At 38.1% G+C, this 26,953-nt stretch overlaps 1 protein-coding gene across 1 annotated transcript in view; it reads left to right on the top strand.

Moving 5' to 3' along the window:
- LOC110209480 (glutathione S-transferase omega-1-like) overlaps positions 1–26,688 on the top strand; it is a 30,223-nt gene extending 3,535 nt beyond the window's left edge. The window contains exons 4-6 of the mRNA XM_020987975.2: positions 9,290–9,391; positions 22,797–22,903; positions 24,016–26,688. Of these exons, the coding sequence (XP_020843634.1) occupies positions 9,290–9,391; positions 22,797–22,903; positions 24,016–24,169 (363 nt within the window). The 3' untranslated portion in view covers positions 24,170–26,688. The remainder of the gene's footprint in view (positions 1–9,289; positions 9,392–22,796; positions 22,904–24,015) is intronic.
- The last annotated feature ends 265 nt before the right edge of the window (positions 26,689–26,953 follow it).

Raw genomic sequence — 26,953 nt, 5'->3', positions numbered from 1 at the left:
GTATTATCCTTTTTTTTCCATTCAGGATTATGCTTAACTTTGCAGGGTATGATATTTTTGACTATAACCCCAATTCTTTTGTTTTTCGATATAAGTGTTCCAAGACCTGTGGTCTTTAAGTAACTGCTATTAGGTTGGTCTTGTATAATTCTTATTATGGCCCCTCCATATTTGAATTGTTTTTTTTTTCTTGTTGCTCATAATATTTTCTCCCTGAGCTGGGGGTTTCAGAATCTAGCTATGACCTTCCTGTGGGTTTTCCTCATAGGATCTCTTTCAGGTAGTGAATGGTGGATTTTTTTGTATTTCTAATTTCCCCTCTTGTTGGAACACTTTAGGACTATTTTCTTTAATTATTTCTTGTATTGTATCAAGATTCTTTTTTTGATCATAGCTTTCAGGTAGTCCATATGTTTCTTCTGTTTCTCTTTTTGATCTGTTCTTCAGATCAGTTTTTTTTATGAGATGTTTTACTTCTGTTTTTTCATTCTTTTTATTTTGTTTTGTTATTTCTTAGTCTCATAACTTCACTGGCATCCACTTGTCCAATTCTAATTTTCAAGGAGTCATTTTCTTCTTAAGATTCTGGATCTGGATGACTTTGTTTTCATAATCTTGCTTTTTTGCATTGTTCTTATTTAAAACAAAATTTTTCCTCAATCTCATTTTATTTTTAAAGTCTCTTTAAAGTTTTTCTGTGAATTCTTTTTGGGCAGGTGACCATTTGATGTTACTCTTTGGGGTAGGAGAGGCTTTTTTTTGCTTCAGTATCCTCCTCTGAAGACGAACCCCAGTCTTTTCTATTCCCATAGTAACTTCCTGTGGTTGGGTTCTTTCTCCTTTGCCTGCTCATTTTTTTTTCATTTATAGCAGTTTGTTATTGTAATCCATCTGTAGTCCTGGGGTATGGGGTGTGGTATCTATGGCCTTAGATCTTCCTTCAGTTCTTCTGTTCAGGCCTGAAATAGAAACTAAGAACTCTTCCTTCCTGTAAATGCCCAAAGCCAGTGGTATCTCCACCCCCCCTGCTTCTGCACTCACCAGTCATATGCTGGTTCCTTCTCACTCAGGGCCGCATCTCAGCAGCACAGCTGGGCCTGGCATCCCTTATCAGCAGAGGTTCCCTCAGTCTTCTACCTCTCAGATGCCTAGCTCCCCACACCGTCCAGGATGTGAAAATGTCTGTGACTTGGAACAAGGTTACCTCTCAATCTGGCTAACCCCAGGGCTCCCTGTTTGCTGTTTCAGCAGAACTATCCTGGAGGTGTTTATACTTCACAGGGACCAAATCTTGGGTTTTTTTTATTTTTTATTTTTTTTCCAATTGTCCCAGGAGGACCACTATTCTACCCCAATTTTTGTTTGTTTTTAATGCCCTACATTCACCCTGAGGTTTTTGTGGGGAAAATCTGTAGAGCTGGGGGCAGCTAGGTGGCGCAGTGGATGGAGCATCGGCCCTGAAGTCAGGAGGACCTGAGTTCAAATCCAGCCTCAGACCAAACTCTTGATACTTACTAGCTGTGTGACCCTGAGCAAGTCACTTAACCCCAACTGCCTAAAAAAACAAAACAAAAAAAAAAAGGAAAATCTGTAGAGCTTAGAATTCCTGACCTACTCTGCCATCTTCCCAGAATCTTCTCCCAATCTGTTCTTTCCATATGAATTTACTTTTTCTATTTTTTGAGCCACATCAATGATAGTATTTACTTCTATTTAAAAATATACCTGTCACTCTCCTTCCCTGCCACTGGTTGGGGAGGAAGAGGAGGAATATATTGAATATTATTCTGAATAGTAGCTAGTATGAAAATGGTTTCATTTTTGGTATTACGACCATTATTACTGAAGTTAAGAAATGATTGACTGGTGTACATTCACTCTTTGCAGATAGCAGCCTCAGGTTTTATTTTTGTTGCTCAGCATTTGGGAATGCTTTTAGAACAGTCTATTTTATATCTCTTAATGCTTACATGAATAAAATAGGGAAAGAAGAGATCAATGAATTGGGCATGCAACTATAAAAGCTAGAAAAAGAAGAAATTAAAAATCCATAATTAAAAAACAAATTGGAAATCCTGAAAGTCAAAGGATTAAATTGAGAGATTAAATTAAAATTGGAAGTAAGAAAACTATTGAACTAATAAATAAAACTAAGAGCTGGTTTCATGAAAAAAAAACAGTAAAATAGATAAACCTTTGGTTAATTTGATTTAAAAAGAGGAAGAAGAAAACCAAATTACCAGTATCAAAAATGAAAAGGGTGGATTTACCACTAATGAAGAGGAAATTAAAGCAACTATTAGGAGTTATTTTGCCCAACTGTATGCCGATAAATCTGACAGTCTAATATTTACAAAATATATTTACAACATTTAAAAAAAGCGTTTATCTTAGAATTTTTCTGGCGAAGTAAGTAACAACAACAATGATAATGGTGACAGTAACATTTGTTTAGTCTTTAAGGTTACATGGAACACTTTATAAACATTCTCATTCCATCCTCCTATCAAGCCCATGAGGTAGGAATTGTCATTCTCATTTTAGAGATGGGGAAGTTGAGGCTCAGTGGTTCTCACAGGGTGACATAGCTAGCAAGTAGTTAAGAGGAATTTGAATCTCAGTCTACCTGACTCTTAAGTCCAATGCTCTTCTCCCATGCCATGCTATTGGACATGCTTTATAGTTATGAGCAGTGCCTAAGGCTGTGTTATTATTATGTGATATCCATTTCAGGCTCATTGCCATGTAGGCCCAAAATAAACTGGTTTCAGTCTGACTTTTTCTCTGATTCTTGATTTTTCTTGTTGAAACCTCTAAGTAACTCCCACATCAGTTAGAAGCTAGAACAGGGCTTGCATGGCCCTGGCATTTCCAGTACTTAGGGACAATACCTGAATACCCATTAAGAATTATTTATAAAATATTTACAAAAATATGAATTGCCCAGCTTAACAGAAGAGTAAATAAAATGCTTCTAAAAAAACATTTTAGAAAAAGAATTGAACAAGTCATTAATGAACTCCTTAACCACTGCCTCCTTCAGTCCCTTCCCCCCTTTTATTATCCCTTTCCCTTTTCTTCCCCTTTAGTCTTACTGCTTCTTCCCTCCCTTCTTTCCCCCCCTTTTCTTTCCCCTTTTCCCTCCTACTGCCTTTAGGGCAAGTTAGATTTCTACACCTAATTGATTATATTATGCCCTTCTTGAGCCAAATCTGATGAGAGTAAGGTTCAAACAATGCTCACCCCCCTCCCTTCTTTCCCTCTGCTGTAATAGGATTTTGTGTCTTTTCCTGTAATGTAATTTACCCTTGTCTGCTTCCTCCTTTCTCAGTACATTTTCTAAGATCAGATTGATTCCCTTATTTGGATCCATTTAACCTACTTGATTAGATTTTTTTTTTATCATTACATCAAAGTCAACTAATATCCACCCTCTTTATGTATACTCCTTAAACAAGGTGTAATAACAATACGGTTCTCAAGGGTTGCAAGTCTCATATTCCCTTGTAGGGGCTTAAACAGCGCCCCCCCCCCATTAACAACACATTGTATCTTTCTGTCCCATTTACCTTTTTAAGTCCTCCTTGAGTCCTGTACTTGAAGATCAAATTTTTTGTTGAGCTCTGGTCTTTTTATCAGGAAAGTTTGGAAGTCTCCTATTTCGTTGAATATCCACCTCCTCCCTTGAAAAATGATGCTCATTTTTGCTGCGTAATTGATCCTTGGCTGCAATCCAAGCTCCTTTGCCTTATGGAATATCATGTTCCATGCCCTGTGGTCTTTTAATGTAGAAGCTGCAAGGTCCTGTGTAATCCTGACTGTGGTTCCATGATATTTAAATTGTTTCTTTCTGGCTGCTTGCAGCACCTTCTCTTTCACCTGGTAATTTTGGAATTTTGCTATTATATTCCTTGGCATTGTCAATTTGGGATCTCTTTCAGGTGGTGATCGGTGAATTCTTTCTATGGTTATTTTCCCTCCTGGTTCTAGGACTTCAGGGCAGTTTTCCTTTATGATTTCCTGAAAGATACTATCCAGGCTCTTTTTTTTTCATCATGATTTTCAGATAGTCTAATAATTTTTAAATTGTCTCTCCTGAGTAGATTTTCCAGGTCGGTTGTTTTACTGATGAGGTATTTTACATTTTCATCTTTTTTTCATTTTTTTGTTTCTGTTTGACTGATTCTTGCTCTCTCATAGAGACATTAGTTTCCATTTGTCCAATTCTAGTTTTTAACAGATTGTTTTCTTCTGTTAGTTTTTGTACTTCCTTCTTCAACTGGCCAATTGTGTTTTTTAGGGACTTGTTTTCTTCAGTGTATTTTTTTTTCCAATTGGCCAATTGTATTTTTGAAGGACTTTTCTACCTCTCTCATTTGACTATTAAAATCCTTCTTGAGCTCTTCTAAGAAGGCTTTTTGGGCTTCAGACCAGTTCATATTCCCTTTTGTTGTTGCAGATGTGGGTTTGTTGACAATGTTGTCCTCTTCAGAATTTCTGTCTTGATCTTCACTCTTCTCATAATATGAATCTATGGTATGTTTCTTTTTACTCATGGTGTTTCTTTATTCCCTGGCCTTTAAAGAGATTGAGCTCTCCTGCTGGGGAACAGAGGGCACTGACCCAAGCTTCTTGTGTTGGAAGCCCAGGTCTTGGTCACTGGCTTTGCGTGCTGGGGCCTCTCATGCTGGCAATTGGAGGCTGTAGGTTTCTGGCAGCCTACCTTGTGTTGGGCTGGAATCAGCAAGGCTGGAACTTTCAGGCAATTCTAGGTTGCCTGCTTTTCTTTTCCTTTAGCTTTCTTCAGCTCCTTTTAGATGGGTGCTGCAGGGTGTTTATCTGCCTGGGGCCCCCTGCAGTGTTGTCTCCCTCATTTCTGCTAATGCACCAGGAGATTCCTTTGTGGTGGAGTGCTGAGGCTCCTGGTGGTTTTCTGAACTGGTTTCCACTGGTTCCCCTCCCGCCCTTACTGAGGCACTCAGAGGTCCAGGTGTTGGTGTTTGCCTGCTCTACCACCTGGGCTTCAGGATTTCTTCACAAATTGGAGGCTGCAGGGCTCTGACAGCTCACCTGGCATTGGGCTGGAATCAGCAAGGCTGGGGCTTTAGGAAGCCTTTAGGTTGTTTTCTTCACCTCCCTTCAGATGAATGCTGCAGGGTACTTATCTTCCTGGGGCCCCTTGTAGTTCTGCCTCCCTTATTTTTGCAGAGGCACTGGGAGACCCATTTGCTGGGCTATGGCACTGCTGCTCCCTGTCTTTCTTCTAGTTCAGGTGTTCCAGGGTTTTTTTTCTGGGGTGATATTTTCTGGGTTTTTAGAGGCTGATAGGGGAGAGTGAGAGCGACTACCTTTTCACTCCGCCATCTTGGCTTCTGGAAGCGGAAGTCTAATGAACTCCTTAAGAAAAAATGTCCAGGGCCAGATGGATTTACAAGTGAATTCTACCAAAATTTAAAGAACAATTAATTCCAATACTATATAAACTATTTGAAAAAATAGGCAAAGGAGTCCTACCAAATTCTTTTTATGACATAAATGTGGTGCTGATACCTAAACCAGGAAGAGCTAAGACAGAAAATTATAGACCAATTTCTCTAATGAATATTGCATCAAAAATTTTAAAATATTAGCAAAGAGATTACAGTAATTTATCACCAGGATTAATACATTATGTCCAGGGGGGATTTATACCAGGAATGCAGGGTTGGTTCAATATTAGGAAAACTGTCAGCATACTTGACCATATCAGTAACAAAACTAATAACAACTCATTTTATTATCTCAATAAATACAGAAAAACTTTTTGGCATCCATTCCTATTAAAAACACCAGAGAGCATAGGAATAAATGGAGTTTTCCTTAAAATGATAAGTAGTATCTATCTAAAAACCATCAGCAAGCATATGTGATGGGGATAAGCTAGAAGCTTTCCCAGTAAGATAAGGAGTGAAACAAGGATGCCCGTTATCACCACTATTATTCAACATTGTACTGGAAATGTTAGTTTTAGCAGTAAGAAAGAAAAAGAAATTGAAGGAATTAGAATAGACAATGAGGAAACAAATCTATCAGTCTTTGCAGGTGATATGATGGTATACTTAGAGAATCAACTAAAAAACTATTTGAAGTAATTAATAACTTTAGCAAAGTTGCAGGATATAAAATAAACCCATAAATTTATCAACATTTCCATATATTACTAACAAGTCCCAGCAGTAAGAGGTAAAAAGAGAAATTCCATTTAAAATAGTTGTAGATAATATATAATATTTGGGAGCCTACCTGCCAAGACAAACCCAGGAACTATATGAACACAATTGCAAAATACTTTTCACACAAACAAAGTCAGATATAAACAATTGGAAAAATATCAATTGCTCATGGCAGGCTAAGCTAATGTAATAAAAGTGATGATTCTACCTAAATTAATTTATTTATTCAATGCCATACCAAACAAACTACCAAAAATTGTTTTATAGAACTAGAAAAAAATAATAAAATTCATCTGGAAAAACAAAAGGTCAAGAATATCAAGGGAATTAATGACAAAAAACCCCAAAAAGGCAAGGAAAGTAACCTAGCTGTACCATGTCTAAAATTATATCATAAAGCAGCACTCATCAAAATTATTTAGTACTGCCTAAGAAACAGACTGGTGGATCAGTGAAATACACTAGGTACACAAGACACAGTAATAAATGACTATAGTAATCAATTGTTTGAGAAACCCAAACACTCCAACTTCTAGGATTAAGAACTCAGTTTTTGACAAAAGCTGATGGGAAAACTGGAAAATAGTATGGCAGAAACTAGTCAATAGACTAAGACCAACATTTCACACTGTATACCAAGATAAGGTTGAAATGAGTACATGATTTAGACATTAAGGGTACTACCATAAATTAGTAGAACAAGGAATAGTTTACCTGTTACAGCTATGGAGAATGGAAGAATTTGTGACCAAGCAAGAAAGAGAGAACATTATGAAATTCAAAATGGATAATTTTGATTACATTAAATTGAAGTCTTTACACAAACAAAACCAATGAAACCAAGATTTGAAGGAAAGCAGAAAGCTAGGAAATAATTTTTGCAGCCATTGTTTCTAATAAAGGCCTCATTTCTAAAATATATAGAGAACTGAGTCAAATTAATACGAATACAAGTCATTCCTCAACTGATAACTGGTCAAAGGATATGAACAGGCAGTTTTCAGATGAAGAAATTAAAGCTATCTATCGTCATGTGAAAAAATGCTCCAAATCACTATTATTTAGAGAAATGCAAATTAAAACTGAGGTACCACCTCACACCTATCAGATTGGCTAATATGACAGAAAAGGAAAATGATAAGTATTGGAGAATATGTGGAAAAATTGGAATACTAAGGCATTGTTAGTGAAATTGTAAAGTGATCCAACCATTCTGGAGAGCAATTTGGAACCATGCCCAAAGGGCTATAAAATTGCATACCCTTTGATCCAGCAATACCTCTACTAGGTCTGTATCTCAAAGAGATCATAAAAAAGGGAAAAGGACCCACATGTACAAAAATATTTATAGCAGGTCTTTCTATGGTGGCAAAGAATTGGAAATTGAGGGATATTCATCAATTGGGGAATGGCTGAATAAGTTGTATATGAATGTAATGGAATACTATTGTGCTATAAGAAATGATGAGCAAGCAGATTTCAGAAAAACCTGGAAAAACTTGCATGAACTGATGTTGAGTGAAGTGAGCAGAACCAGGAGAACACTGTTCACAGTAATAGCAACATTGTGTGATGATCAACTATGATGCATTTAGTTCTTCTTGGCAATGATCCAAGTTCAAAAGACTCATGATGCAAAATGCTATCCACATCCAAAGAAAGAACTATGGAGTCTAAATGCACATCAAAACACACTATTTTCACTTTTTTGTTTGTTTTTAGTCTCTCGTGATTTTTCCATTTTGTTCTGATTCTTCTTTCACATGACTAATGTGGAAATATATTTAATACAATTGTATGTGTATAACATATCAGATTGCTTGCTGTGTTGGGGAGGGGAAAGAGGAGGGAGGGAGAAAAAATTGGAAATCAAAATCTTCTAAAAGTGTATTTTGAAAACTATCTTTACATGTAATTGGGAAAAAAATACTATTAAGTGTGTGTGTGGGGGGGAAGAACTTATGGCTGCAGGAGGTATTTTAAAGAGGAAAGAACATAAGGATGGGAAGAAGCTCCTAGGAGAGACTGCCCTTTATTAGAAAATACAGTTTGGGTGGGTTGCCCTGTAGGAGATAATAGGATAAAACTGTGTGGCTTGTGAGAGAGATCTTGGAGACAAAGGGAGAAAAAGTAGCTAGGCAATTGACTGCTTGGTTTGACTAGAAATGAAAACTCAGTTCCTTATGATTATAAAGACTGTGTGATTATAAGAAAATCAGTTATGTACGGAGTTATGTACAACACCCTTTTAAAGTCTGGCCCCCCCATACTGAAAAAAAGAAAAGCTTGTATCTCCTGGAGCATAGGGATGAGTAATACCTTGGCAAGCCTATAAAATAAGTGTAATGTCACAAATTTAGTGTTCAAGAGTTAACACTGAATGTCTTCCCTACTGTCTTGTCACAGCAAAGAGGTGACCCTAGTTTACCTGCTTCAGAGAAGCAAACTGGCAAGTCTTGCTATGCCTGGATATGGCCCCAGTGACAGCCCATCGGTCATACAAAGACTGACCAATCTAAGATTGGAGGCTCATCATCAGACAGTGGGCCTGCCAGGTGATCACCTATTTTGGCCACAACAAATTGTGAAAACTGTCTCTTTGTGCTTGTGAGGGGCTGTGTGCTTTTGTCAGTGGAGGGACTTAGTACTCAGGGACTACTCAGACTGACAATAATAATAGCTAACATTTATATAGTACCTGCTATGTGCCAGGTACTATGCTAAGTGCTTTTCAATTACTATCTCATTTGAGCTTCACAACAACATGTGGAGGTAGGTGCTGTTATTATCTCCTTTTTACAGATGAGGAAACTGGGGCAAACAGAGGTTAAGTGACTTGCCCAAAATCATAGAGCTAGTATAAGTGTCTGAGGTTGAATTTGAACTCAGGTCTTCCTGACTCCAGGCCCAGCAATCTATACAGTGACCTACCCAACTGCCTAATTATAAATACACGAACAAATAAATAATAGCTTCTTTAAAATATTGACCTAAGAAGGCTCCACTATTGTTTTAGATGAAGAAGGAAAATAGTTATCTTTAAACCAACATATTAAGAATTTCTGTTTTCTTTCTAGATACCATCTTTGTCCAAGGATGTTCTTATAGCAGTACGAAATGGGGAAGACTGCACCACTCGTAAAGCAGAACTCTGTAAGGAATTCAGCAAACTGGAGGAGGTAAAGAATGTTCATTGCCTTCTCCTGTGTGAGTCACCACATGGTAAAGGATGCAAGGGCGCCGCCTCAGTCCTTTCTCCACCTTCCTGCACGAGGCCTGTTATAGCTTGTCAGACCTTCTTAAGTTCAGAAACTCCCCTGCTTCCATCTTTCTGTACAGATGTGTTGACACGTGCAGCGCCTGGCCTGGCAAATCTGTGCTTGGTCCTGAGAACCCTGGAGCAGGGAGCATGCCCAGTGTAGTCATCTCCCTGCATTCCTGTGCCCCTCGTTAGTTTTTCCTAACTAGCCAGTAAGTTAGAATAGTTTGCTAATGAGGCCAGTGGAAATATGGAGCCTGGTGGTCCTTGCTTCAGCACTAGACTGTGTTCAAAGGTGAATAATAATAATAACAACTAACATTTATATAGTGCTTTAAGTTCTGCAAAGTGTTTTCCATGCATTATCTCATTTGAGTCTCACAGCAGCCCTGGGAGGTAGGTAGTATACATATTATCTCCATTTTATAGATGAGGAAACTGAGGCAAGAGTGTTGAAATGAATTGCCTAACACAGCTAGTAAATATTGTAGGTAAGATCTGAACCCAGGTCTGGACTCCAAATTTAGTATTGTGGGCATTAAGTCACATTGCCTCCAACTAGGAAGAGTTATATTTTTCTTTGCCTTCCCTTTCCTTTTTACTTACTACATTTTATCTAAGGTTCTATGACTAATGAGGTGAAAGATTAACCAAAGATAATAGTTTCTCCAACAAGTCATTGTATGTAAAAAATATTTTAGAGGCAATGTGCAGATTAAGTAGAAATGGATTCCTCCAGGCCACATATTGACTGAGGAAACCACAGATTAACATTATGTTGTATTGTATTTTTATTTATTTTGTTAAACATTGACACTGTGTCCTTTTGCCAGTGGAGGGACTTAGTACTCAGGACTCCTCACATGGAGTCTTGACCCACAGTTTAAGAAGTGCTGCCTTAGGTTAGGAAGACCTGGGTTCAAGTCTCACTTCTGGCACATAACTGACTCTATGGCTCTTAGGGTTCCAGGAAGCTCCCTAAGACTAATCTTGCAGGACAAGAGGTGCTCTGTGTTGGCAGAGGGAGTGCCTTATCTGTACCAGTGAAATCAAAGGTCTGATCAAAACCAAAAAGTTGCCATTCTGAGAAGTAATCAAAAAAAATGAATTTTAAAGGGCAACTAGGTAGCACAGTGGATAGAGTACCAGCCCTAGAGTCAGGGGGGACCTGAGTTCAAATCCAGCCTCAGACAGTTGACACTTACTAGGTGTGTGACCCTGGACAAGTTACTTAACCCCATTGCCTAGCCAAAAAAAACCAAAACCCAAAAAAAATTAATTTTAAAAAGTACATATAATACATACACACATTTGAAAAAATAAACTAAATACCTCAGTTGAATACCTTCTTTTTTAAACCTCTTAGATGACTATTATCTAATTCTTAACCCATACTTCTTATCAAAGGATCACAAATTTAGAGCTAAATCTATTTTAAAGGAGGAAAAAACTTTGCTATTTTACAGTTAAGGAAACTTAGGCCCTGAGAGTTGAAATAACTCCTTGCATTTAAAATTGTCTAGTGGGCTGGCTGCCTTTTTCCTTTGTAAGTTAGCTTCTCTGGAGTGGCACTGTTCTTTCTGATTTCTCACTGGATAATTCTTTGCCATGTGGGAACATTAACACCCAGACTACAAAAAGAGAAACAGGCAGAGCTCCAAGCCAATAGCACTTTATCAAAGGGACCTGGCCCTGTCTAAATGAAGTGGACCCCAGACCTTCCTCACAGTCTGAGATATCCCTGGTCCCCAGGACCTGTTTTTATAGGGTTTGATACTTGAACACTCTAGAGGGGCTACACAAAATACAGAATTCCATTGGTTGATAGACCTTGCTTTGAGGGCCAAATATGGTCCATCAGCTAGAAATGGTGTGTCAGCAGGGGGAGTCACAGGTCAGGTAAAGCATGTAATATCTCCACTAATGGATGGGTTTCTCCTCATATTGAGGAAGAGAGATGGTACAAGTCATACATAGATACCAGAAACAAGTTGAGGGACTTTCTGTTAACCACGCTACCTGTGCTTGGCTTGTTCATTTGGAATTTGACCAAAATAAGAGGGAGATATCTTTGTCAGCATTGTCATGGTTACTCAAGTAAGCTTTATGGCTAGTAAAGAAGTAGTGAATATGAGGCCTATTAGAGAGGCCTTCTCCTATTCTGTCTGGTTTTTCCTATGTGATTTGTCTATTTTGTCCAGTTATTCCTAGATGATTTGTATAAAATATGGATTAGTGTATATTTATTCTTATACCTATTATTAGATAAATGACTGAATATGTATTATTAGATGAATGTGTCACTTAATAAAATAATTTCTGATAATCATTACCCCTTATGGAATCACTCTGAACTGATTAATACTTATTAGAATTTGAGTAGGGGTCTAAAAATGAATTATATCTCACAACTGTGGGGATGATTATTTTTCCATTATTTGAGTTGAAGCCTTGCCCCACACCTTCTTCTTCTCTCTCATTTTGCTTGTGTGTAATACTCCTTAATTTGTCAGTCACACTTCCCCTGAGAAAACCACCAACTGTCATACAATGTTCTTTTCTTCTTATTTTTTTTTTCCTTAGGCAAGTCCTGGTTTTAATCTCTTTCCTTTTTTTAAATTTTTTTTTTATTTTAAGACAAGTAGAGCCAGATTAGATTAGCTCTTTAAAGTCTTAGCTCTCATTTTCATTTATATGATTCTGGCATCCATAGATATTTATGGTAATATTATACCAAAGGAAATTCCATCTGTTTTATCTGTTGTCCGTTCATTGATTCAGCAAACAGAGATTAAGCAATTTGAACAGTGATAGAATGGAGGTTGAAAGTCATGAAGGTTATCAGTCAGGCCTCTATATAAGAAGAAAAATTAGTTAACTCCTTTTTCTTGTAGTGGAATTGATGGAACCATAGAATACCCATTGCCAACCACCTTAGACTTAAGTAGTTGTCACCAACATGATGTAAGAGTTGCAATCCTAGGCATTAGTCTAACATGGACTTAGATGTGGTTTCTGTCCATTGACCCACTAGTGATTATTGGAACCAGGGTATAAGCAATGTCTAGGCTTGGTTAACTTCTCTTGGTTAGAATTCTTTGTCTCATCCATCATTGTGAATATTTGTGTTACTCTAGTAGGCTTCAGAGATGGTGGGCCTCATTAGAAATAGGTTAAATTAGTCATTATCTCCCATTTTAGATCCATCTGTGCTTTTTCCTTTCCATTAAATTTTGTTTTAATGCAATCCAGTATGATGTTGTCTTAATTCATTTATGTTAGCAAAGCTTTGAATTCTCCTAGAGAAATTAATAATCCAGTTCCTGAAATCTGGTATTTTTTGACACTTCTTACTAAAGAGCAACTCATCTTGACTCAATCTGTGTCTTCTTTTTTTACAAGACATCATTGTCTCTAACTCCTCATTGGCTTCTACCATGCCTGAATGAAAGTTACCTGTACTTCATAGAATGAATGCCACTTTTTAGTTCTGATTTTAGTTATCTCCTATGAACCCAGAAGGATCTGTCAGTTGTCCTGCTGCATAGTCCAGTGGTTAACCTTTGGTTTTGGGCTTGTTTGGGGACTTTGTGCTTTTAATAAGAATTTCCCTGTTAAGGGACAAAGGTTTTTTCCTCTTCAACAATTATAATGGTTAACATTTAAAGTATCCCCATACTTCCTACTCAGTTCATTCCAATGAGTGTTCACAGAATTTCCTACACTCTTCAACCCCCTAGGAAGGAAAAGCTGCTGGCTTTGAAGTTGTCACACAGGATGAACATGAAGGTGACAAGAGGGCAGCTGTAAAAGTTGGGGAAGTGACTGACTGAAGTAGAATCTTTTGCTTCTTTCCTGAATTCCACTTTAAAATTTTTCACAGTATAAAGAGCAATGATTGTGAAGTCAGGGGATCTGGGTCCAAATCCAGCCTCTGATGCTTACTCCCTGGGTTTCATTTTTCCCCATCCATGAAATGAAGGAGTTAGACCAGATGGCTTCTGAGCTTCCTTCCAGCTCTAGGTGGGCTTAGTTACTATCTCTGTGCAGATGACTTGCAGATCTCTCTATCCAGCCCCAGTCTCTTTCCTGACTTTCAGTCCCCTATCACCAGTTGCCAGTTGGACATTTCAAATCAGATGTCCTGTGGACATTTCAAATTCTACATGTCCAGAAACAGAACTCATCTTCCTCTCCCCTCTTCCAAACTTTCCTTTCTGTCAGAGGCACTATCATTCTTCTAATTTCCCAGGTTCATAACCTAAGTTTTATCCTTGACTCCTTATTCCCCCCACCCAAATATGTAATCACTTATCAGATCATGTTATTTCTACCTCTTCAACATCTCTCTCCCTGCCTCCAATCTCTCCCTTAGCCAGTTCATCTTCCATACAGTTGCCAAAGTTGATTTTCCTTAGATGAAGATCTGACCTCCTGTACTCAGTGAATTCCAGTGACTTCCTATTGCTTCTAGGATAAAAGAAAAACTCCTCTGTTTAGTTTTTAAAACCCTTTACAACCTGTCTACAACCTATCTTTCCAGCTTTATTATACATTGTTGTCCTATCTGCAGTCTCTGATCCAGCTAAATTGACTTCTCTGTTCCTCATAGCTCATTCCCATCTCCCATCTCCGTGACTTTGCACTGGCCATCCCCCATGCTTGGAATCTACTCCCTCCTCATCTCTACCCAACAGAATTACTTTAGGAAGCAGCTCAAATACACTACCATCTTCTTTATGAAGGCTTTCCCAATTTCCCCTAACAGCAAGTGCTCCCCTCCCTAACGATCTTGAATTTATTTTCTTTATTCTATGTAGGCTTATATATGTACCCTCTCCCTGCCCATTAGAATGTAAGCTATTTTGAGAGTAAGGCTTGGTTCATTACTTGTATATGTATGCTCACCACATAGCCCAGTCCCTGGCATATAATAGGTGCTTTAAAAGTGCTTCGTTATGGATTGATTGGTAGATCTAGGTTTGATAAGATATGTTTTTGTTTATTGTGCAGGAAAACAACAGCTAAAATCAACCATCTAGCATTTATTACTATGTACCAGGCACCGTGCTGATATAACTAACTACCTATGTAACCTTAGGCAAATCATTCAAACCACCTGGGTCTGTTTCCTTAATTATAAAGTGAAGCTGTTGGATAATCAATCTCAAAGGATCCTTTTATCTTTTAGATCTGTGATTTTATGCCCTTTGCTTCTCACCTCTGCTGTCCACGAGGGGGAGCCTTTAACTCCATGAGTAATGTATCTGCCTTTACTTTCCAATGTCTGGTGCCCAGCGCAAGGAATCTCTTGATAAAGGGGACCCTTACCAGCATGTGTACAGAAGGATGGATGGTATGAATAGTGCACCGCCTCACTTTTGTCCTACACTTGCTTTTCAGTTCCACCTGCTTCACTGCAATTATCTTGTTACCTTTAACCACAGGTAATAGCTTTATGGGGGGCAAGGGAAGCAGAAAGCTTAACTGGATTGTCTTAACAATAGAAGTGTTTTGACTTCCAGCTCCTTGCTTGATTCACCAGATCCTTTGTTGTTGAATCAAAGATTGGGCTAATCCTTTCAAACCTGTAAGATTTAACCTGGCTGGGATTAAGAAATAGGAACCTCAGTTCCCCTAAGGACTAGAAGTAAAGATAGGTTTCTAATTCCAAATAAGCTCTCTAGTTTCTAATTGGACATTCCTCCCACCCCATCCCACACTCCCATCATTTGTTTTACCAGCCTGCTTCTTTGGTAATAACTAGGTGCTTCAAAAGGGGCTGGTGACTAAATAATTTAACAATAATAACTTCACATTTCTTTAACTCTTTAAGGTTTTCCAAGAATTTCTTCAAAGCTTTGTGAAGTATATAGTATACCTCTTCTGGAAAGCTGTCCCTTAGCCTGTCACCTGATTTTATTTAGTAACAATCTTTCCTTCAATCTAATGTTATGTAGCACATTATTTTATAACACTCTAATGTAGTTATTATGCATACTGTATGGTTTTTTATAGCTGTCTGTGTCTTAACTCTCTACTGCACTGTAAGCTCCCTGAGAACAGATTTCATAACTAAAATTTATAATCCTTTCTTCCCCTTCCCCCTAACTTTGTTGTGTATGTATAGTAGACATTTAATAACGAAATGGAAATGCATTTCACTTGGATTAAATTATTCCATTGGATGAGAGACAAAAGACAGAGAGGGGAGAGAAAAGAAAAAGAAAAACAATTTTCATAACCTAAGACAGAAGACTGTCATTCCATGGATGCTCTGGAGTCAGTGTAGAATGGATGGGAGATAAGAATCTGCTGCTCCCTAAGTCAGTTTAGGTTCCCTCTTTCTATAGTGTGAGTGTCTTATCATCTAGACTCTCCTCTTCTCATACCCACAGACAGTTTATTTGTTCTGCTTCAGCTAGAAGTGCAGACTCGAGGGAGGGAGGCCATTGTTAGTTTTCCCAGCATTCCTGGTCAACTCACTGGCTCTCTTCAGTTTGGCTCCTTTGCATTTTCCCTTTCCTCACGGTGAAGCAGGAAGAAGCAGTTATATAGTGGGCTGATCTTCCTCTGAAATGATCACAGCTAGGTGGGTATAAAGAAGAATTTTCCAAGAATTTTTACCTGATCAGTTTTCTTGCCAGATTTTGTTTTCTCGTATTTAAGTAGAAGTCCTTATTTCTGTCTTTTTCTTATACAGCCACTTGGCTGGCTATAGAGGAGATGAAAATCTACCTACAGTCATTTCTATAGCAACCATCTTAAATCCACATACTTTCTGATACACATTCTTTTAAAGAGCCTTTAAGTCCTTTCTACCTACAACTGTTTAAAGATAGTGAAAAAGTACTTTGTGTACTATTTAAGAAATTTTCAAGAGTAAGGTATGACTGTAGGATTTTACCTTATAGTTTTTTGGAATTAGTATTTTTCCTTTACTTCAGCTGATTATTGTGTATACATATATGTGCATGTATATACCATATATAAGATCCTATATGTGTACACATGTATAACATATTTACCATGTGTACAGGATTATATATGTTATATACACACATATATGTATATACATAGTGTAAATTGGAAGTAATATCAGAGTGAAGGCAGTGGAGGTGACTGGGAAAGGTGTTTTCCAGAAGGTGGGATTTGAGTTTAGTCTTTAAGGAAGCCAGGAGGTGGAGGTGAGGACATTATAGGCATCAGGGACAATCAGTGAAAAGGCATGGGGTTGGGGCAGCTAGGTGGCGCAGTGGATAGAGCACTGGCCCTGAAGTCAGGGGGAGCTGAGTTCAGATTTGGCTTCAGACCAAACATTTGATACTTAACTAGCTGTGTGACCCTGGGCAAGTCACTTAACCCCAATTGCCTCGTTAAAATAAAAAGGCATGGGGTCAGGAGATAAGAATGTCATGTGTGAGGAACTCAAGAAGGTTGGTGTCCCTCATCATAGCATATATGGAGAGGAATAAAGGATAAGAAGATTGGAAACATGTGAAAAGCTAAAACAAGATTTTACATTTAATGATAGTAAGCACTCCAGTTTACTGAAAAGAGGGGACAAGGTCAGACCTAAGCTTTAAGATCACCTTGCTGGCTGAGTGGAGGATGGTCTGGATTGGGGATAGACTTCAGGCAGGAAAGCCAATGAGAAGACTGCAGTAATCCAGGGGTGAGGTGATGAGTGGTAACTTAGGTAAGAGTGGTGGCTATTTCAAAGGATAGAGGGGAACATATATGAGAGATACTATGAAGGAAAAAGCAAGACTTGGTGAAAAATTGGATATGTGGGGTAAGTCCAAGTGAGGAGTTGAGTAGGACATAATGATTGCAAGCCTAGATGACTTGGAGGATGATGGTACCCTTGACAACAATAGGAAAGTTCAGAAGAAGGGAAGGTTTTGGAGGAAAGACAGTGATTTTGTTTTGGACATCTTGAGTTTGAGATTTCTATGGGACATACAGTTCAGGATGTGTCCAGTAAGTAGTTATTGGTGTAAGCTTAGCGGTCAAGAGAGAGATTAGGACTGAATAAAGAGATCTAGGGATCATTAGCTTAGTGATGACCATTGAACCCAGGAGAGCTGATGAGATGGCCAATTGAGAGAGTACAGAAAAAGAAGAGAAGACTCAGGACAGACCCTGGGGGAGGAGGGGCACCCACATTTGGTGGGTGTGACCTAGTTGAAGATCCAGCAAAGGAGACTGAGAAGGAGCAGTTAGACAGGTAGGAGGAGAATCAGGAGAGAAAAGAGTCATGAAAACCTGGAGAGGAAGGAGTATCACAGAGAAGAGAATTTTCAGCAGTGGCAAAGTTACAAAGAGGGCAAGAAGGGCGAGGATTGAAAGAAGTCCATTAGACTTGGCAGTTTATTAATTAGATCATGAGTAACTCTGGATAGAGCAGTTTGTTCGGTTGAATGATGAGGTCAGAAGCCAGATAGTGAGAGGAGAGGAAGAGGAGGCACTTAGTGTAAATGGCTTCCTTGAGGAGTTTAGCCATGAAAGGGAGGAGAGATAATCTTCACTTGGGCTCTTAACAAGTATAACCTATTAACTATTTAAAATCCTGGATGCCCATCTTTTACGTGATTCTGGCATGGATAGATGATTTATGGTACCTTTGTGCCAAAGGACACTTAACCTATTTTATGTATCATTCATTCATTCATTCAACAAACAGAGCAAGTTAAACAGTTTGCATTTTTAAGGGGGAAAAATTTGGACTGAAAATTAATAGGATCACAGGTTTGGAGCTGGAAGAAATCTTAGTAATCATTGAATCGAGTATCCTCATTTTGCAGGTGAAGAAACAGACTGAGATTCAGTGACTTGCCACATTCCCATAACTTGCAAGTATCTCACGCATGATTCGAATACAGTTCATCCGGACTCCGATTTCATTATTGTCCACTATGACATGCTGACTTGTATTAGACTTCTCAGCAGAAAGATTAGTTAACTCCATGGCATGATTATCAATTATTAAATAACCTAGGTCTGAGTAGTTGTTCACACCCTAATTTGAGGGTCTCACACTGAGATATTGGTGTAACAGGTTTAATTGTCTATTGACATTTTGACGATGAACTAGGATAACCAACCAGTGTCTAAACATGGTAACTTCTCTTAGTGAGTTGGAATTTTCTGACCCATTATTCTGACTGTCAGTATTGTTGGTTTAGCAGAATTCTGAGATATTGGACTTCATTAATAATAAGTTATTTGATGATATAGTAGTAGTATCATCCATTTTATAGATAAATATTCTAAGACATCAAATGACTTCCCTATGGTTGCACAGTGAGTACTTATTGGAGCTAGGATAGGAACTGAGGTCTTCTAATTGCAGAAAAGTCTAGTATCCTTTTTCCATTATATCATGTTGACTTTCATTTTACAAAATACATTTTCACTTTGCCTGAATTTCTCAGAGGATTCCTTTATAAAATAGCAAGTTCTGGTAGAGCTTTTAAACATAATTCTTTTTATAGTCAACTTTTTTTGGTAATTCAATAAGTATGGAGCATAGTAGATTAGAGTTTATAAGACCTAGGTTCAGAACTCACTCTTTCTTTCCTTCCTCCTTCCCTCTCCATCCCCCAGCAATGTATTGAGCCATTTGTGGCTGCCTTTTGGATCTAGCCATACAACCAGTTCTAAATCTGCCTAACTTTACTATTAATCTAGCCCACATCTTTCCCTCTTGTCTGTAGAACAGCACGAAAGATTTTGTCATATATTTTGTTAAATCCAGGTAGACTGTATCTATGATATTCTCCTGTCAAAAAATGAGGTTAGACTTGAGTGGTGTGTTCTTTATGAAGTTCTGCTTGCTCTTTATGAGCATGGCTTCCTCTTCCAAATGTTCACTCACTGTCTTTTTCATAATCCATTCCAGATTTTGGCCAGGAATTTAAATCAAACTTACTGAACTATGTAGTCTGCAGACTCCATTCTTTTTTTCAAAATTGGGGAAATGTTTGCCATTTCTAATACTGTGGAAAGAAAAAGTGCCCCATTATGGAGTTCATCTGGGCCTTTTGACTTAAATTCATCAAGGATAGCTGGATGCTTTCTGTCCTGTTTATCTTGAATATTAATTCCATGCTAATCATTTTTATTCTCTCTTTTCCAGGTCAAAGAGCATTCTTTTTGATAGAGAAAACAGAAGCAAAATAAGAGTTGAGCAGCTTTGTTTTATTTCTTTTATCATTTCATCTATCCCAAGATAGGGTCTTGTACTCTAACACATTTTAAAAGAATTCCTTTTTACTGTCTTTATCTTTCCTTGCCAACCTCAGTTGATCTAAAAGCTTTAGCGTTCTTTGCACTATACTCAAAGGATTATGTCATACTCTATGTCTTATTTTCCATTACCTGTTTTTTTGTTTTTTGGGGGTTTTTTTGGTAAGGGCAAATGGGGTTAAGTGATTTGCCCAGAGTCACATAGCTAGTGAGTGTTATGTGTCTGAGGCAGGATTTGAACTCAGGTTCTCCTGACTCCAGGGCTAGTGCTTTATTCACTGTGCCACCTAGTTGCCCCCCTTACCTGTTCTTGCTGCCATCTTTTATATATGTCTTGTTAAGATATGGCTGATAGATGAGTTCCCTGTACAGCTTTTCTTCCTCATCAAAATTGTTACGTTGGCTTCTTCGGAATTTCTTTCCCAAGAATTTCTTGTCCCTTCCGGTCTGACTTGCCTGTAGAATTAGCCCATAAGCTTCTTTTAAAAATTTTAATAAGCATTTATTATCACTCCCTTTCACTTCTCCCTCAGTTGAACAATTTTAAGAAATGAAAAATAAAACCTCATAACAAATATGCATAGTCCAGCAAAAACAATTTCCCACATTGGCCATATCAAAAAATGCATGTCTCTCATTCTGTATTTTTCAGTCCTCTAGATTGATGATTTATCATTGCACTAATCAGAGTTCTTAAGTCTTTCAAAGTTACTTTTCTGTATAAATAGCCATATCATATGCAACAGAATATATTATACATCTATGTATAGAATATGTTGTTATAAACATTCATGTGTTGTCATAAACAACATATTGTTAGGTTGTGTTTTCTAATCCATACTGATACCATGTTCCCTTTAATGAGGGAGTTCATAATATGACTGTTAATTGTGTATTTCCCTCTCTCCTCTGTTCTTGTACTTTTTCCTTTCTTTGTTCCAGCTTTCCACTTTCTAAATAAAAAGGTGGTAAAAGAGGAAGAGTTTGTCTGACAATTGTGATTTGTCAGTGAAAATGGCTTATTTCTTCTCTGTTGTGCCTCTTTTCTTCCCATTGCCTGGTCCCTTATTCCTGGTTTTTATTCTCCTTGATCCTTCCACCATGATTAAATACTCCCTATTTCATGTGCTTATATTATACAGTAATGATTTCTTTCTCCTTTTTCCTCCTTCCCCAGTATAATCTTCTGTCCCTCCCATTTTTGTCTTTTACTGAGGCCATCAAAACAGAACAAAACCACCCATAGGCCATCTTGACCTTTCTCTATGGCCCTTAAAGTTATTAGTATTGGAAGAATGCATTTGTTTCTTACCTCTCCACTACCCCACCATTAGCATGTAAACAATTCTTCCCTATATACTCCCTTCCATTTAAACAAATATATATACTTTTCTGTGTTTCTCTTTGCTCCTACATTTCCATTTCACAATATCTACTCAATTATGGCTATTTCATGAGGAATGTTTAGAAATTATCTATTTCCTTAATGGTCCATTTTTCCCCCCCTGTAAGATTATACTTCATTTTTTTATATTTTCTAAGCTCTTATCTTTTGCATTTTGGAATACTATATTCCAGAGTCTCTTCTTCCTTATAATAAGTGACAAGTGTCAAATCTTATATGATCCTAACTTGAGCTCTTGCCTTTTTTTTTTGTTAAGGCCATTGGGGTTAAGTGACTTGCTCAGGGTCACACAGCTAGTAAGTGTCAAGTGTTTGGTCTGAGGTCGGATTTGAACTCAGGTCCTCCTGATTCCAGAGCTGATGCTCTAACCATTGTACCACCTAGCTGCCCCCAAGCTTTTTTTTTTTTAACGGTTATGCTTTTTAGATAGTCTAATTTTAGATCATCTCTCCTTGACCTGTTTTCCAGGTTTTTGTTATTATATTTCTTATATTTTCTTCTGTTTTTCAATCTTTTCATTTTGTTTTAATGTTTCTTATTGTCTCATATAGTCATTTTCCCTTTGGCCCTATTCTGATTTTCATTGCATTCAATTTTGGGGTAAGGTTTTCCAATATCTGATCTAAAGTATCAGTTCTGTTTGCCTTATTTCCTCCCTAGCTCTTCTATTTTATACCTTGTTTCATTTTTTCCAGGTACACTTGTAGTTCTTGTAGCCAGATTCTCTCTATTTGTTGTGGGAGTGCTTTATTTTTCAGGGTTTACCTTCTGCGCAGTTCTTAGTCCAAGGTATTTCCTTGTAGTATTTGGTGTTTTCCTTGGTTTGCTTGTTTCAGCAAATTCTAGGTTGGGAGCCTATGCTTGGGTAATGAATGCACTGCTGCTTTACTCCTGAATGGTCTGGGCAGACCCTGCCTAGTCCTAAGTGTGTTGACCAGGACTAGGCTCCTTCTTCTAGGGCCTCTGTGGCTCCTGTAGAGTTGGGTTTTGCCAGGGGTGCCAGAGCTGACCCCTAAGTTAGGCTCTGCCAGATGCCTTTCTCCCTGCTGTTGGACTCTGGGCTCCTGTCATGGGATTTCACATTCTTTCTGGGCTTGTCTTTTCCCTAGAGCCCTTCTACCCCAGGCTGGGGCCACCCTGATGGTCTTGGGGCTAAGCTGGCACAGTATGCTGATTTCAATGTTCCTATAGGATTCTAGTAGGTGAATGCATCCTTGGACTCTATTGGAAGAGTCTTCGCGTGATTCTCATTAATTCTTTAAAAAAGTGTTCATTTTTATGCTTTGTTGCATGGTCAAAAGTGGAGAGTGTAGGCTGTCATTTATAGGTTACATTTATGGAAATCGGACCACCCTTGTAGTTCAGTGAGTCTAAGTGTCTTTGGTGACGCAGCCAAATCAAATTCAACATTAACCTAGCTCTTAAGTTCTTAGAACTTTTGATATTTTTTACTGTGATTTAAACAATCCTCTCAGTTTGGTACCTGCTTAACAAGAGCTCGTCCTGTTCATTTAAATTGCTCAGATTAGGCACAGAGAGAGCAGCATGTAAGCCCATGTAACTGAAAGCAGCCTGGGAGGACTGGTCCCACCAATGCTTCTGCCATCTTTTAGGGATCATAATATGTACATAAAAAAACCCTGAAATTTTGTTCTGTCTACTTTTTCAGGTTCTTACCCGGCAGAAGACAATGTTCCTTGGTGGGAACTCTATATCTATGATTGATTACCTAATCTGGCCCTGGTTTGAACGGTTGGAATCATTTGAGATAGCTGAGTAAGTTATCTGACTGCTTTTTGTGGTAAACTTCCTGATAAATATAGCCTAATTATTGTTGGAATAGTGTATTTTTGTGGGCTGTGATAGTCATCTGTTTTTGAAATAACTTTATAACAAAGTTTAAGAACAAAACTCAACATAATTTCAAAGCTGTTTACCATAAAAATAACATTTGTCATTCCTTTATTAAGCCCCTCCAGTTTGTTCAATTATCCATTCAAGTATACATAAGAACCAACTTTAAAAATAAGATACTGCTGTATTAAATATAAGTGAATTGTTCTGCCACTTACCAAAGGCCAAGATATACCCAGATTTCTGCTTTACTCTTGAATGTGTTCTTGTAGGTCCAATTATCTTTTGATGGTTTTCCAGGTCTAAGGTTTGTTTGTTTTTTATACAATACCAGCTTGGCCCTGATTGCTTAAGGTAGTCTAAAAGCCATAGCACACTTTGGCAGTCACTTGGTTTTTTTCTTCCTCTCTGGTCTCATTGGAGGTTACTTGCTAAAATATAGTCTACTACTGTACATCTTATTCAAATATCACAATGCCAGGACTCTTTAATGTGCAAGAAATATCTAACTAGCAAGCATAAGATAGGTACGGAAGGTCATCATAAAGAGTGGTTAGTAGGAAGTGAGCACCCTTACAGCAATACTCAGAGTACCCAGTTTATTTATTCAGGCAGGTAAATAACTGAATAACTGATTCCTGCCAAGAGCAGCCAGGGCAACTTGCAATTCCAGTGATGAAGAATCTTTCCTTTATATCCATGGGGCTTGGGAAATCTAGTGATGCTTCTGTAGTGCAACAGCTTTTCCTTGGGGCATGGAATACCAGCTGGCTTTAGTCTTTTGTTGCCCCCCTCAGTGTTAGCTTCCTTTGAAATAGAAAAATTAGGTATAAGATCTATGTGGTTGTTTTAATGCCTGTTTCTTAAATTTAAAAAAAAAAGTGCCTCACATCCTTTGATGCTAAAGCCAGGTTCTATAGAGGTGAATTGGAAGAAAAATAAAATAAAACTGCAAAATGAACACATTAGTAGATGTTAATGTTTTGTGGAACCTCCCCCTTTGTTCTTCTTATGCTTCTGTTTCTGTTGTACAGCTGCATGGACCACACGCCTGCTCTGAAGTTGTGGGTCACCAACATGAAGAAGGACCCCACAGTTGAAGCTCTCCTCACTGACGTGAAGACATATAAAGGCTTCTTTGATCTCTATTTTCAGAATGATCCCAATGCCTTTGACTACGGGCTGTGAGGTGGTGGGTTGGAGCACCAGCTGTAGAATCTATTGCTTTACCATTGGACATTTCCAACATATCCATACAACAAAATAATAGTGTTTGAGCTTGTCTAAGGGCTGATAATCCTTATTTTCTAAGAAGCTCTCAATAAAAATCTTAAAAATGTACTAAATGAAAGAAAACAATTTATTTTCTCCCCGTCCACCAGTCTTTAGTTTTTGTGTTGAAAAGTTTCCCCACTTTATGTGATCTTGGAGAATGCCAAGTATTGAACCCTTTAAGCAGAGAAGGCTCAGCTTGAAACTTCTTTCTCCTTGACATGTATGACCCTTTGACTCCTTCCCATCTAATTTATTCTAATACTGTATTTGAGGTTGAGAACCTTGTTGATGTGGATCATTATATACTAGATACTTTTAAAGGTGCTACTGATGAGAGAGGGTTAAAGAGGAGGAAGAGGAAGTACTCAATTGTAGGGCTTATTATGCATGTGTGTTTATATTCATGTAGGTATGTGTTTTCTGTTACCCCCTTAAAGCAAAGCTTATAGATCTTGCAGACTGCAGAGTTCTAATGACAGAGAGAACTCCCAAGCAGAAGTAACATGTTATTTTATGTTGCTGAACAAAACAAGTCCATATTTCATTGGTGTTGTCAGGGGCCAGGATGTCTGCATTAAAATATTCTTTAACAGACTTCCTGACTGAAAATATAAATGTAAAGCACATTCCAAATGCAGTCCTAGGCAAAGGTCACTCAGATGAACTTGCTTCCCAGTTAACCCTTGTTAAAAATAAATAAGGTATCCTTCAGCAGGATTCCTTTGGTATGCTGGAGATATCAGATATGGTAGTTTGCATGACCAAACTGTCAATCAGTGGCCCCATATTGAGATAAATTGAACATTATTGTCAAGAGCCAAGAGAGTGTCCACTAACCTGTCTATCAGTCAGTCATTACTCAGGACGACAGAGGGAGCTAAGAGCCCTGGGCTAGGTACCTCTACCTCTGAGTATAGTGTACAATTTGGTCTAATTTCATCTGGTGACATATTTAGTATCAGGACTATCTTGGGTTGTCTGGTTATAATTTCTGCTTTGTTGAAAGCTGACTTTTCCAACCCTTTGGTAGTTATGATGAGAAGGCTATTAGTAGCTGAGTGAAAATTTTAGCTATTTTATTCATTGACATGATTTCTCAGTATCAATCCTAGCTACTCATCTTTCTACATATATTTTTTCTATATTTTGCTGATGCTGAGTACTTTTAAAAGTGATATTAATAGTTAATAGAGAGGCAATGTTGAATTGTGGATAGAGAGCTGGTGTTGAAGTCAGAAACACTTGGGTTCAAATACCTTCTTTGACACATACTGGCTATGGATGTGTGATCCTGTCATTGAGGAACTTCATTGAGTCACTTCATTGAGACCCAGGCAACTCTAAGAATATATTCTATATACATACACCTCTGTAGGTTGGTCCCTTTCTCTGCAAATTGTGTATGTGTATGTATCTATATATATTTCTTCTACCTGCATTGGTAGAAGAAATTACCCAGAATCTCCCAGTACCAATATAATCAAAGGCTTAACACCAATCCTTCTCCTGTTCCTATCAATAGTTAAATACCTGTAAATGAGGTCTATTGTGCCTAAACAAGATCTGTGTGATGGGGGGAAGGGGGGAGGATGGCAGTCTGCTATTGCCATTGGTTCAGGTTGTGTAGCCCTATTGCTATTGTGTGAAAAGCTGATATGTAAAAGATAGGAATCATTTCCCTTAAATCTTTGGTAGGGAACAGGAGAAACTCCTATGGTCAGTCATCAGTTGTCATGGAACTGAAAGTCTCCTCTGGCAGGGTCTACAGCCAGCACAGATTCCATGTTTTGAAGTTTTTCAAAAGACCGCATAATTTGCTATTTTGTGGATTTGGAACTGTTGTTGTTCAGTCATTTAAGTTGTATCCGAGTCTTCATGATCCCCATTTGGGATATTCTTGACAAAGATACTGGAGTGGTTTGCCAGTTCCTTATCCAGCTCATTTTACAGATGAGGAACTGAGGCAAACAAGATTAAGTGACTTGCCCAGGGTCACACAATTGATCTGATGCCAGATTTGAACTCAGGAAAATGAGTCTTCCTGACTCCAAGCCCAGCACTCTATCCACTGCATTACCTAGCTGGCCAGATGTGGAACTATATGAACCCAAAGACTATTTCCCATTAAGTTCACATCAATATGATGGACATCATAAAATACGTTCCACTAGAAATGCCCAGTTCTAGGATTCTGACCATAGAAGGACTTCAAAAAAGTCACAAAGATGAATGGAGAGTTGGAAAAAATTCAGCGAGGAAAAATTAAAGGAGGAAGTGATGCTGGGAAGAGATGGGCAAAAGGAATAAAATCAGTGAAAGGCTTGTATATAGGGAGGGTGAAAACCATTATCTGTCCAAGTGATCTCAAATTTTGTCATAAGGAAGAATTTCATAGCAGTGGTCAATGTTAAATATTGGTGTCAAGAAAATGAGATTGTGTAAATTTCTTTTCAGGTACTTAAAGAAGAGGGGTTATCATCTGGGTGGAATGTTTTTTTATCAGGGTCTTACAGAAGAAAGATGTCTGGACAAGGGGGTTTCTCAAGGATCCTTCCAGCCACAAGATCCTCTGATTCTATAATAAGCTGTCTGACAATGGAAGAAAGTTGTGCAGGAAGGAAGGAGATTTGCTCCAAACTACAAGGTGTGGATTATTTCTCTCTGATTTGGGGCACCTCATGAGACTTTTTCCTTGTA

This window comes from Phascolarctos cinereus, unplaced genomic scaffold, assembly GCF_003287225.1.
Source record: "Phascolarctos cinereus isolate Bilbo 61053 unplaced genomic scaffold, phaCin_HiC Scaffold_3;HRSCAF=262, whole genome shotgun sequence".
Taxonomy (NCBI): domain Eukaryota; kingdom Metazoa; phylum Chordata; class Mammalia; order Diprotodontia; family Phascolarctidae; genus Phascolarctos; species Phascolarctos cinereus.
This window is presented reverse-complemented; position numbering and strand designations above follow the sequence as displayed.